The 13,659-nt window shown below is 52.9% G+C and overlaps 1 protein-coding gene across 4 annotated transcripts in view; it reads right to left on the bottom strand.

The window, feature by feature from the left end:
* The window catches only part of SCARB1 (scavenger receptor class B member 1), an 89,589-nt gene that overhangs the window by 68,706 nt on the left and 7,224 nt on the right, over positions 1–13,659 (bottom strand). For 2 of the 4 annotated variants that reach the window (XM_059894168.1, XM_059894166.1), the window contains exon 1: positions 8,103–8,435. The exons of 1 other annotated variant lie outside the window; for it this stretch is intronic. In XM_059894168.1, coding sequence (XP_059750151.1) covers positions 8,103–8,228 — 126 coding nt within the window. In that variant the 5' untranslated portion in view covers positions 8,229–8,435. Of the gene's footprint in view, positions 1–8,102; positions 8,436–10,948; positions 11,003–13,659 lie in introns of those variants that run through there. One more of the 4 variants, XM_059894169.1, reaches the window with a different exon arrangement.

Genomic DNA, 13,659 nt, shown 5'->3' with positions numbered 1-13,659 from the left:
CCTGAGATGGGAATGTGGGTTTCACGGGGAGTGATGGGAAGTCAGGCGCTGGCTAGGGTAAGCGTGAGCTGCCTTTGACCACCCAGGTTGAGATATGGAGTTGGCCATTGGATGCTTGAGACTGGAGTTCAAGGGGAAAGGTCCGGGCCTGGGATATCAATTTGGTAGGTGCCAGGACAGAGATGGCATTTGACACGTGAGACTGGGTGAGCGCAGCCAGGAAAGGCCTGAGCCCTGGGACGTGCCAATGGCCGGCGGTCAGGGAGATAAGGAGACACCAGCATCTGAGTCCAAGAGCGGCTGAAGAGAGCACACATTAAAGCGTCTCAAGAGTCCTTCTAGAAAAATGGTACAGATGAACCGGTTTGCAGGGCAGAAATAGAGACACAGATGTAGAGCAAAAACTTATGGACACCAAGGGGGGAACGTGGCAGGGGGGCTGGGGGGGGTGGGATGAACTGGGAGATTGGGATTGACATGTATACACTGATATGCATAAAATGGATAACTGATAAGAACCTGCTGTATAAAAAAAAAAAAAAAAAAAGAGTCCTTCTAGAAGCTTCCAGAAAAGGTGGAAGGAACTTCACCCAGAATGCCAGGAAGCAAGCGCAGGTCAGGCCACTCCTGTTCCTTCCTCCCCTCCCCCCCCCCCCCAGCACGAAGCAATCGGGGAACAGGAGGAAACAGTGGGGCGGAGGTGGGGGAAGGAAGCAAGACAATGAAGCCAGCTGTGCCCTGGGCCATCAGGGGCCCGGACGTCTGGGTTTGGGGAGGTTCTGAGCAAAATGATCCTGAGCTTCAAATCAGAACCACCTATAACTCACCAGCTCCTGGGCCCTGGAAATCTCTAAAGCCGAGAATGAACGTTTTTGTGTTGTTTTTGTTTCTCTTTGCATTTCAGCTCTGGTGGCCACTCCCAGGGCCAGTGGAGGCCAAGGTCGCATTTGACCAAGGGGGAGGGAGAGGAGGCACATAAAAGGACTTCACCTTTTGTCTTGCTTTTGTATTTCTGGCCGACTGCTACAGTCGAATTCTTTGCACCATAAATGTGTTTATGAGGACGAGGCTGCTAGATCTCTGTGGCACAGAAGGGCCGGGGGTGTGGGAGGGAGGTGGGTGCTCAGGGTGGACTCCCCGTAACCGAATTCTCTAGTTCTAAGATTATGAGCCAGAAAAGAGCCTTGTGGCTGAAACCAGCCTTGGGGGCGGCTTATGACCCCAGGGGCCTCTCTGCTGCTGACCAAGGGCATAGGATCACCCTTCTGGGCACCATGACCAACGGGAGGACCCACGGTCATTGATGGAGCCCACGGTCATTGATGGAGCAGACGTGCCTGTGCCGGGGCTCCGGTGGGACCAAACTGCCCAAGGGAAGCTCTTCAACAAACAAGTCCTCGACACCGACTCACTTCTGTCCCGTTTGCTAGAAGTTGAAGCCAGCACGGGATGATTCCAGGTAGCTGTCACCAAATTTTAGCTAATCCCATGAGTCACGGAGCAGAGGCCCAGCCAGGATGAGTCACTCTAGGAAAGGATGGGGAACGTGTCCTGAAATGGGAAGAGCCAGGCGCACTGAACACAGCCCCGTGCCGGGCCTGGGACACATGGCCACATGTGTGTGCACACAACCCAACACACGCGGACACGTGTTAACACGTGTGTCCACATGTCCCCATGTGTAACTCTACGCTCAACAGGTGTCAACACACGTGTGTGAGCCCACACATAGACACATACATAACAGCACGTGTGAACCCGTGTGTGTCAGGCTACCACACGCGGGCACACGTCATGTGTGTACACGTGTGTTCGTGCACATACACATGTATGCCATCACGGGGACACTGTGCTCCAAGCCGACACATGCTGACACGCAACACTTGTCTGTGTGTGCGTGCTTCGGCACATGGCCACACGCAGGCGTGCGTGGGCGCATGCCGACATCTGTTCCTGTGTCACCAGTCAGCGTGTGCAGCCGGCACACGTGTGCACACATCGACACATGTGCGCACACACATGAAACCAGAGGAGCAAGTCCGTCAGCAGCAAAGAGGGAAACAAAAATAACCAACACTCGGGGAGACTAAAAATAGCCCGTATTTTCAGCTGTGGCTCTGGAGGGATAGGAAGCTCCCGGCAGGAAAGAGGAAGAAAAACACAGCAGAATCGGGGCACACCTGCGACCCCACTGCCCCCCGAGAAGGGAGCACCGCCCCCCCCATCCGCGGCCATGGGTCAAGTGCGCGGCCAGAGGGAGCCTGCTGTGGTCAGAGGCGGTCAGCCCGCGACGCCGTGACGCCCTCTGAGACGCAACCCTGGGGCTCTGTGGCGGCCCAGACGGACGGCAGGGCACAGAGCTGGCCGAGCAGACCCTCCAGGACAGGCGGGGTCACCCTGAGGGTCGCTGGGACCACGGGCCAGGGGGAGGCTGCCCTCCCCAGCTTCCCTTGGCATCTGCGATTCTAGAGCTGCCCGGGCCTAGCAGACAGCCCTGGAGGGAAGACGTCAGGACGTACCCTGTACTCGCAGTTTGCGGGAGGTGATTATCAGGAGAAAGGCCTGGGAAGGACCCCACTGCCCCACTGTCTGTGCAGGAAAAAGACAAGGAAAGGTGGACCCCAGCAGAGAACAGGGGAAGGGCCTGCCCTGCCCCCAAATGTCAAGTCGAGCTGCTCGGAAATACTGTACGGAGGGTGGGGAGGACGGGGTCCACAGGTGGCGGGCTCGCTGGAATCTTGTTTCCGCCACTTCAGCTGTGTGACCTGGGGCAAGTGTCCTTCCGGCTCTGTGCTTCCATTTCCCTCAATAAGAGAGGCAGAGGGAGCTACTTAGATACTAAATGAAGCAGCTGAATACACGTAAAACACACAGGACAGTGTCTAGTGCATAATCATGTCCACCGACTGTTATCTCTCCCCAACCCCTGCCTCTGAACTGATGGGCAAAGGAGATTTGCCAGAGGGCACGAAGCACGGGGGCAGGGCACAGTGTTCCTGAAGGCTCTCTGGGAGGCCCTCGTCAAGGGAGGAGGGGGCAAAACAGAGTCGGAGGCTGGGGGTGGTGGTGGGGAGAGGCTAAGGAAACAGCCCGACCTCAAAGTGCTCAGCGTCTGCCCATCCCACCATCCTAGTGTGAGCCCAAGCGCTGATCTGGTCCCGGGGACGCTGCAGGGACAGCGGCAGGCCAGCCCGCGCCCCTGCTCATGAGGCAGAGGGAGAATGCACAAATAAACATATAACATAAGGGGGTGACTTTTAGGGACATGAGGGGCGAACTGTGCAGGTATCTGGGGATGAGCCTTCCGGGCGGTGGAGAAAGCAAGCCAGAGTTTGGTGGGACCAGGCTTGGTGGGTTCAAGGGCTTCAAAGAGATAAGCGTGGCAGGTGAGCAGAGGAGCCAAGAGGGGGTGCAGTGAGACAGGGAAGGAGGGCTGCATCGTGGCGGGGGGACTTCAGGCCACTGAAATGACCTTGGTGTTCACTCAGAGTGAGACGGGAAACCTCAGTGGGTTGAGAGCAGAGAGGGCACGTGATCTGGTTGTCTGTGGAGACCAGGGATGAGACTACTGCACTAGTCCAAGCAGTGGATGGAGGAGGGCAGAGCAGTGGAGACGTTGAGAAGGGGTCAGAATGCAGATATGCCTTTGAAGGGAAGCCGATAAGATTTGCTGATGGACCAGATACAGGGGTATCACAAAAAGCATGCAGTCAAGGATGACCCAAGGTTTTTGCCTCTACTCTTGGAGGGAACGAATGGAGATATCACTTATTGAGATGGGGACACAGATGGGAGAAGACTTTGGCAGCTGGAAAAATTCATGGATATAGCACCCAAGGCTGATTCCAACTAGCAAACATAAAAGACAGCAGAGGGGGACTCAGCTTCCCACCCCACCCCCGGCCGTGGAGAAGGCCACCAGGCCCATCATTGCACATGGTGGCCCAGCAAACGAACCCCTTCCCCTGTGGCCCAGCGGGGCCTTCCCTGGTGGACCAGAGACACCCAGTAACTTGGAAATACACGCCCAGGGACCTGGACTGCACTTCCTAATCCATGCAAACACACAGAGGGCCACACATGCCAGGCTCTGTTCTAGGCTGTGGATATAAGAGCGCCCGTCCTCCTGGGCTTTGCCTCAGGATTTTTTTCACACACACACACATACACACACACACACACCCCAGCAAGGTAACTTGGGCAAATTACTCTCTTAAACTTCTGTTTCCCTAACTGTAGTTGATGACAGTGAGATGTGTGTCCCAGAATTCTCCCAGGACTAAACGAGATGATCAACATTTACAAAGATGCCTAGCACACGATCACCCTCGATTATAATCCTGAGTGCATTCGGTCTGAACACCTCTTGTCCAACCCTACCCACTGGGGGAAAGGAGAAGAAATGAGTCTCATTCTCCCCCAAGGCCTTTCCCAGCGACCTCCATCTCCAGGGCCCCTCCACTGTGTGCCTCCTGCATTCTGCATCTAACTCATTTGGCCATTCTTTGGGGAAAGCTACGGATTCGTTACTAATTTTTAACTAAACACATAATACGTGAATACATTCTCCTTATTTACAAAGAAAAAGTATGAGCCTTACAGATAATGCATAAATATTCTCCCTGCCACACCCCCAGTTCCCTGAGAGTAACCACTTTTGTCAGTTTGGTACACACCCTTCCACACCTTTTTCTGTGCTTTTACATGCACTGATAGAAACCCAGTGAAAAGACAGAGTATTGTTTTGTGGAGTATTTTTTGGGTTTTTTTTTTTTGTTTTTTTTAACACGAGTAGCCTCAAAGCTTTTTTTCAATTAGTAATGTGTTTTTTCTACTTTTCTGTGCCCAAACGTAAATATCTAGTTCCTTCTCTCTAACTTTTACCTAGAAATCCACTGGATGAAGGGCTCCTGCTTTACTTCCTATGCCCCTATTGAAATGTAGACCAGATTTGGCGGTCAGGATTCCTGCCCGAAACTGCCACGAGCTGTGTAAACCGGGTACATCCAGAGCAGTTTCACACACAGGTCACCGCCTTTGTACTTTATCATCTTGCCAGGAAACAAACTAAATCCAACCCCTGCCTCAGAGCTGAAGACACATGCCCTGGCTCAGAGGTGGAGTAACTGGCCTGAGGTCCCCAGCCAGCAAATGGCACAGCCAGGTCTGCAAACCCTGAGCTCTGGAAACTGACATCGGTTTCAAAACGAGCCACACCCCTATGCAACCCCATTAGTAACCTGAGAAATGTAAATCACACACATCAGATTAAACCCCCCCCCCCCAAAATTATAATAAGAAATCGGTAATCCCAATAATGGCAGAGATGTGGGGGAGTGATGAGTTTCATACTCTGTGGATGGGACTATAAATGCCCTCAGTCTTCAGAAGGGCCATTAGGCTGTGTCCAAATGCAAACTGGACATACCATCTGGACTAGAGGCTTCTCTTCTAGAAATGTACCCGGTGGAAGTGTTCATCCAGGTACACAGAGAGGTATGTATGAGAAAATTATCAGTCAACGGAGAAACAGGTAAGTAATTAAGTGTACAGCCATTCAAAGGAATACTATGCAGCAGTGAAAAGTGTGACCGATTTATATGTTTTGACATGGAAAAATTCCCAAGCGATATCTGTGAATTGAAAAGCAAACTGCAGGCTATTTCGATATAGTTTAGTTCAATATATGTAAATATACATATATTAATGTGTCTAAATCCATGCTCCTGATGTGTACCTCCATAAAAATCTAAAAAGATACTCTCGGATGACGGTGTACTATCCCACGAGGGAAATAAAATGGGGGGAACCTTTTTTTCCCTCCACTTGAATTTTTTTTTTTTTTTTACAAACAAGAATCCATGTATTTTCTATACACGGACTTCTTTAACCCCAAAGCATAAAAAAAAAAAAAGTAGAAATCAAAGCACAAGCCCTCCCATTCAAGTTGTACGTGGACACGTGCAGCCAAAGAAAACACCAGCGGGCCATCCGTCCCTCTCCTAGCATCCCACCCACTCGGTCCCCTGAACACAGATGCTCTTCTTCCAAGGGAAGGCTCTTGGCCAGGGCTCAGCCTGAGCTGTCCAAGAAGAAACTGTCACAGGCTGGGGTCGCCTCCGTGCCTTCACACCACTCAGCCACAAACCAATCACCTTTAGGATATTCACGGAGGATGCTGGGTGGCTCTCACTCAAGTTTAAGCCCAGAAATCTTAGCTCCGGGACAACTGAGGACAGTGGCGCTTTCCTCTTTGGAAGCCCTGAGAAGGAGTGGGAAATTAGGTAGGGCATGTGGGTGTGCATGTACACACACACACACACACACACACACACACACACACACACAGAGACATCCTTCATCTGATTGAGAGCCGTGAAAAGAAAACACCTGAATTAAGTCCAAGAAGGACAGGGCTGACAAGATTCTGCATCAGCTATAAATCCCACTCATCCCCACACCCCCAAAACAACAGGCTCTCTGCACGGGATCACGACGGGCTTGCCACGCTTACAGCACCCAAGTGATGGTCTCTCCAGGGCTCACACAGTACAGAAACCACAAATTTGGCGGGCGTTTACGGCCGGCTTTCACTGAGATAAAGCTCTCACAGCTACTTTGAAAAGCAAAACAGATACACCCGTTGGCCACCACGGGAGAGAAAGAAGTAGTTCTGCCGCTCTCAGGTTTCCCCAAGAAACTTTTTCCCGCCACTTCACAGGCAAGAAAAAAAAACCACTAAGAGGAACTCAGAGCTCAATGTCACCATACGCCAGGATCTCCTTGCAATCAGATTACAGGACTTAATGGGACAAGATTTGACGACAAAACAAAGGACACAGTGTGGCCAAGATGACTCAGACAACTGCTCACCCAGAGACCTCGAGAAAAACCAAACGTTGCTCCATCTTTAAAGCCAAAAAATGGCAGCCGGGTCCAAGCAGATGCAGCCTTCATTCATTCGCTCATTCATTCATCTCCCAAGCATCCCGCGCTGGGCATGGGGCACAGACACGAAATGGGGACAAGTCCCCATTCTCAAGAAACTCGCCTAAAGAAGCCGCTTAAGGGGAAAAGAGAAATCAGCTAGCAAGTGATGACAGACACCTCTTTCTGCCAGCTCTGCGTCTGGCTGGATCTTGGGCCAAGGTGAGCCTCAGTTTCCCCTCCCGGCCCTGCAGGTGCTGGCCTTGCCTTCAAAGAGCTGAATGCTTTTACCTCAAGTGTGATACTCTGCAATCTCCCTGTCCTTCAGTAACTCCAGGCTCATTCAAAAATGCCGCCAGACACCCAGGGCAGAGTCTGACGGTCTGAAGGCCAGCTGACAGCCTTAATTTGTCTCCCTGGTTGAAAGGGCAGTGGTGTATAAGGTTAGGATGGCAGGAAAGCTCTCAGGCTGTGGACTCCCCAAGGACCCTGCTTATGCAGCCTTGGGCTTATGCCTGCCTCTGTGTGGATCTGGGGAGAAAAGCGGCTTATCACTGCCAATCTGCATCAGGAAGGCAGCGTCCGGGAATGACAGAGCAGCTCATTCCGCCTCTGAGAAGGGGTTTGTATGGGGGAGGTTCTGGACAGCAGACACCGCTATCCTGAGCACCCACCGGCCTGGGCACCCGTGTGAGTCTCACATGCACGTGCATGGAGGGTTCCTGTCCTCCTGTGCTCACAGGAAACAAGCAAAGTGCAGCCCTAGTTTTACCACACACTGTCACAGGCTGCCGTAGAAGAGGCAAGAAGCATGTGAACCGGCTCCTGGGCTCCTCCAGGCAGTACCAGAAACGTGGCCGCACTCCAGCCCCGCCTCGGACCCCAGACCCTTAAGGTGAGGTCAGGCTCCCAGGTGGTCTCTAATTCAGGCTTCCCCAACCCGGGCCTGCGCCTCCAGCAAAAGCCCTGGATGCCCTCCTTGGCCCCCAAACTCAGCCTGCGTCCTGGGTCGGGGAGGTTCCTGGGAAGGTGGCCAGCTGCCCCTCCTCATGCCCTCTGGTCTCTCCGGTGCTCAGGGGCCCCGGCCCAGGACACCCGGCCCTCCTCGGCGCCCAGCGCCCTCCAGCCCCGGAGGGGACCGCGTGCACTGACCCCCGGCCGGGCCCCTCACCCACCTTGAGGACCTGCTGCTTGATGATCGAGGGCACCATCACGATCATGATAACGCCCAGCACGGCGCACAGCAGCCCGGCGAAGCCCAGCGCCGCGACCACCCGGCGCGCTCTAGAGCGGCTGCCCATGTCTGCGCGCCCCGGCGCCCGCGCGCTGCTCGCGGGGCTCCGCGCCTGTGGAGGGACCGAGGCGGGGACGGAGGTGACTGAGGCAGCGACTCCGCGGACGCGGGCCGCAGCAGCACGGCGGGCCCGGGACCGCAGCGCACGGAGGAGCGGCCCGGCAGGTGGCCAGCGGTTTTATGTGCCATCGCCCGGGCGGACCGCCCCCGGGACGCCCTGGGCACCAGGATCTGGGCGGGCGCCAGGATCTGGGCGGGCACCAGCGGGCGGGGGAGGCGGGGCGGGGCCTAAGTTAGCAAGGGGCGTGTCCGGGGCGGGGCGCGGAGCAGATGGTCCGATTGGGGCGGGGCCACTGCCGCCGGCCCCAAGCTCTAGCTTCCGTTTCCGCGGGAGGGAGACGCGGAGGTCTCGTGGCCTGCGTGCAACGTTGGGCTTGCCTCCCCTCCACCTCCTAACCCTTCTCCCCTTCCTCGCTCCCAGCTGCTCCCCGCTCACCCCTTTCCCTGATCCCGCCTCCCCATCTTCTCCCCCCTCCTCCTCTGTCTCCTCCCCCTGCCTCTCCCTCCTCCCCCTGCCTCTCCCTCCTCCCCCTGCCTCTCCCTCCTCCCCCTGTCTCCCAGACCCTCCTCCTCCCCTCTTCTTCTCCCCTCCTCCCCTCCCACTTCCTGTGTCCTGACCGTCGTCACTGTTAGTATTTAGTAGGAATTGCCCAACTCTGGCAGGGACTCCAGAGCTCCCGCCCCCAGCTCTGCGACCTCCTCTCCCCCCACGGCGCCACACACACCTTCCCACGTGTGCGCACACACATGCTATTGCAGCCTCTCTCCCCGTAGAACAAGCCCAGCAGACTCCCGCCTCAGGACCTTGTACCCCTACGACTTGGAATTCTGTCCCCCCCAGATATCTGCCCGGCTCCTTCCTTCACGACTGCTCCGCCACCTTATCAGAAAGGCTCTTCCCTGCCACCCTGTGTGAAATAAAATAGCGGCCAGTTCTCCCCTCACCCCTCACCCTTATCACCGGGCCACCATCTGGCCTGTTCCACGTTCATATGTTCTTGCGTTCTGACCGTCGCCAGGCGCTAGAATGCTACGGGCAGAAGCTTCGTCTCTTGACAAAGCTTGACCGCTGCCTGGCTGGGAACGCTTGCTCACAAGGAACATTTTAGAGTGAACCAGCGAGGAGCCTTCTAGGTGGGGTCCTTGTGCTAAGTGCCTGGCCCACGGCGACTCCATTCTACAGACAAGGAAACAGGCACGGAGGGTTAGGTCAACAAACCCAAGTCCCTGCTTTCTAACGAACAGGGAGACAGACGATTGGCAAGTGAACAGATGAACGATGGATTGCAGATAAGTGCTCCAAGAAAATGAAACCTGGGCGCGTGCTCCGCTGCAGCCCTCCGCCCCACCTGGACTTCTTGACCCCTGATGTAGACCAGTCCCCTCAGTCTCTAGTTGGGGCCACGCAGGGATAGGAGGGCAGTGTCCCCAGCACCTGGGTAAGGCAGGCCGGTCCCTGAGGGCTCAGAATGAGGCCTTCTGAAACTCTTCTTCAACCCTGGAAGGAAGCAGCCTTCTCCCAGGCCCACACTTAAGCAACACAGCCTGGCCTGAGTCAGTATTTATCAGAGCCTTGCCTGGCATCGTGTTCCCCTTGGGAGACCCGACATTGTCCAGGGTAACGGGAGCAGGGACCCAACCCCTGACCTAGATCAAGATGGCTGGGGCAAAGGTGGCTAGATCAGGCGGCTGTGGTGTCAGATGAGGACAGGTTCCAAGAAGTCCATGCTGCAGGATTTCCTACCCTAGAGTCCTGGGGAAAGTGGCTTGGCCCGTTCTGTGCCTCAGTTTGTTCACCTGTCAAATGGGGATACTAAGAGACTCTCTCCAAGGGCTATTGCGAGGATTAAATGAGTTGGGAAGATGTGACAGTGCGTAGAACAGTGCCCCAAGGTGAGAGCACCATGAAGCTAGCTGTTCTTGTTGCTGCCCCGAGGTCCTAACTGACCTGGCTTCTGCTCACCTTTCTGCCCCCATCTCCCAACCTCTCCCCCTTGTTCTCTCTACCCCAGGCTTCTGGGCCTTCTTTCTGTTCCTTAAACAGCCCCAGCTTTTTCCAGCCACAGGGTCTTTGCACGTGCTGTTCCATCTGCCTAGAATACACTTCCCCAGACCTGCCGCCTTCTCCTCCTGCAGGTCTCACTTCAAAGCCTGCTCCTTAGAGAGGCCTTCCCTGTGTAATCCGTCCAAAATGAAAGTCCCAACCCACCAGTCACTCTCTATCAAATCACCCCATTTTATCTAAAATTGTCTTATTCGTTTATCTGTTTACTTCTTTCTCCCCCCAGCCCCCAAGAGAGAGAAGCCGGTCTGTTTTTGCGAATGGATGTATCCCCAGCACCTGGAACAATGCCTGGCAACTAGTACATACTCAATAAAGGCTTGAAATAATTCATCTTTAATTAATCAACTCATTCATTAATTAATATAATTTCACTGAATTCCTTAAGGCCTTCAGCGGCCATCAGCTGTGGGGATTGTTTTATGTTTGCTGACTTTTGTAGTTCTTGGGAATTAACTAATTAACTAAAATCTGGGGTCTGTGCTCGCCCTGACGCCACCCCCTTCTTTGATACCCAGCTTCCCTCGGCAAGGACTGGCTCGCCTTGACCATCTCACCCAATCTAACTTTCAAGTCTTCAAGGTCCAAATGTACGTGATGCTTACCCAAGAGAGCCCCCAAGGCCACGGCAAGAGTGTTCTCATGTCACGCCACACTGTCACTTGACAAGAGAGAAAGCAGAGATGAAAGGATGTCTGAGACACGTGACCAGCCGTGACCTCGCTGTGGGGAGTCACATCCACTGGGGGAGTAGGGGGCGGTGACCTAAGAAGCCAGAGAAAAGACTCCGTCATGTTTCAGAGGGAGGCTTTGCCAGGACGAGGCAAGACAGTGATGCAGAAGGAAAAGAAAGATTAATGATAGTAAAATATTATCAACGTGCATGTCAGAGAGATCCTGTAAACGCCAAGTCAGATGACGTTCCTCCTCAGCTCTAAACCCTCCCACGATCGAAAGACAGTTAGTGGGAGTGTTGGCAAGGAGGTGGAGAAATTGGGACCCTCATACACTGCTGGTGGGGTTGTAAAATGGCACGGCCACTGTGGAGAACAGTCTGGAAACAGCTCCTCGAAAGACTAAACACAGAGTTGCCATAAGTCCCTGCAGTTCCCCTCCTGGGTATACGTGAGAGAAATGAAAACTGTGTCCGCAGCACAAAAATGTATACACGACAGCACTCTTCACGGTAGCCGAAAGGTGGAAGCAACCCAAATATCCCCCACTGAAACATGGATAAATAAAACATGGAATATTCCACAATGGAATGTTATTTAATATTAAAAAATGAAGTACTGATCCATGCTGCAACACGGATGACTTTGAAAACGTTACCCTAAGTGAAAGAGGCAGTTACAAAAGACCACATACAGGATGATTCCATTTCCATGAAATGTCCAGAACAGGCAAATCCATAGAGACAGAAAACAGGTTAGTGTTTGCCTAGGCTGGGGGTCAGAAAGAATCAGGAGTGACTGCTAAGGGCTCTTTTTGGGGTGACGGAATGTTCTAAGATCGATTGTGGGGATGGTTGTACAGCTCTGTGAATAGACTAAAACCCATTGAATTGTACATTTTACATGAGTGGGTTGTATGCTATATGAAGTATAGCATATTTCCTGTGGTTCCCACCTCACTCAGAGTAAAAGCCCAAGTCCTCACCACAGCCCACTCTGTGAGCTCTGTGGGTCACCCTCATCTCCCTGACCTCGCGTCCCCCTCTCCCCCAGCCCACTGTGCTCCACCTCCTGGCTGTTCCTCAAACCTGCTGCCTTGCCCCTGCCTCAGGGCCTTTGCACTTACTGGTCCCTCTGCTGGACCACTCTTCTCTCAAACCTCCATGTGGTCACCTTCCCTTCCTTCAAGTCCTTCTTTATATGTCATCTTCTCAGCAAAGACTTCCTTCCTATCAACCTTCTCAAATTACAACCACACCCACAATCCCCCCATCTCCCTGCCCTGCTTTATTTTTCTCCATTATGCTTACCACCATCCAACTCTACATTATTCCTGTATTTGCTTGTTTTATTGGTTCTCTTCCTCCTCTGGAATGAAAAAGTCTCCACAAGGGCAGGAATCTGTCTATTTTGTTCATTGCTGTATCCCCCAACTCCTAGAACAGTGTCTGGAACACGGTAGGTCCTTAATCAATAGGCATTGATAAACAACAGCTATAAGAGCCCAATGGTTAAGAACCTGCAGCCAGGTTACATAGCTGTGTGGCCTTGGGCCAGTTGCTTAACCTCTCTGTACCCTGGCTTCTCCCTTATCTGTGCAGTAGAGAGAATCTCAACAGTGCCCACCTCCTGGCATAGTCATGGGATTAAATGAGCTAATCCTGGTTACACACTTATCGAGGTGCCATCCTTACATGGGATCATTACTGAGTGCAGGCTGCCATACGTGGTCCGCCCCACCTCAGCCCAGGAAGAATTATTATTACCACCTGGAGCAATGCATGAGAGGTATTGCGTGGAAGCTGAATGGCTCGATTCAGAAGAGTCGTAGCTGGTTAGTGGCAGAGCGGGGATGGAACCAAGTCACTTGGCTCCAGAGCCCAGACATGAATCATTACTCTCTTTGCTGAAGAAAAAGTGGAGAGAGGGAAAAGAGGAAGTAGTTGGGGAGAGTGAGAGAAAGCACAGGGAAAAAAGAAAAAGCCAACGAGGAAGAGGAAGCAATCGCGTTTGGCCACATCTGCCACCTAGGTCGCCACTGGGTGAAGACAGACCCAGAACTCACATTCTCTGCTTTTATTCATGCAGCCGATATTGACCTACTATATGCCAGGCACTCTGCTAGGTGCTGGGGACCCAGCAGTGAACCTACAAAGCCTTGCTGATCTTCTATTCCAGCAGACAAGCAAGATCAATAAATGGTAAACATAATCATTGGTAAATTTTATAACATGCCAGGGCTGTGCTGCCCTATACGGTAGCCACTGACCACACACGGCGACAAGACACTCGAAATGATGTTCACGTGAAAGCTGCTGTGTCCTACACATGCCAGGTTTCAAGGACTTACTGTGAAATAAAGATCATAAAATATCTCAATATTTTTATGTTGATTACACGTTGAAATGACAACGTTGGGATATGTTGGGCTAATTAAAAATATACTATTGAGATTAATTTCTCCTGTTTCTTTTTACTTTTTAAAATGCAGCTACTGGAATTCCCTGGTGGTCCAGTGGTTAGGACTCCACACTTTCACTGCCGAGGATGCGGGTTCGATCCCTGGTTGGGGAACTAAGATACCACAAGCCAAAAAATAAATAAAATGCTGCTGCTAAAATTTTTTTTTAATTGCACATGTG

The sequence above is a fragment of the Balaenoptera ricei genome, chromosome 14 (assembly GCF_028023285.1).
Source record: "Balaenoptera ricei isolate mBalRic1 chromosome 14, mBalRic1.hap2, whole genome shotgun sequence".
Classification (NCBI taxonomy): domain Eukaryota; kingdom Metazoa; phylum Chordata; class Mammalia; order Artiodactyla; family Balaenopteridae; genus Balaenoptera; species Balaenoptera ricei.
Note: the sequence above shows the minus strand (reverse complement) of the source record. Positions and strands in the feature narration are given on the sequence as shown.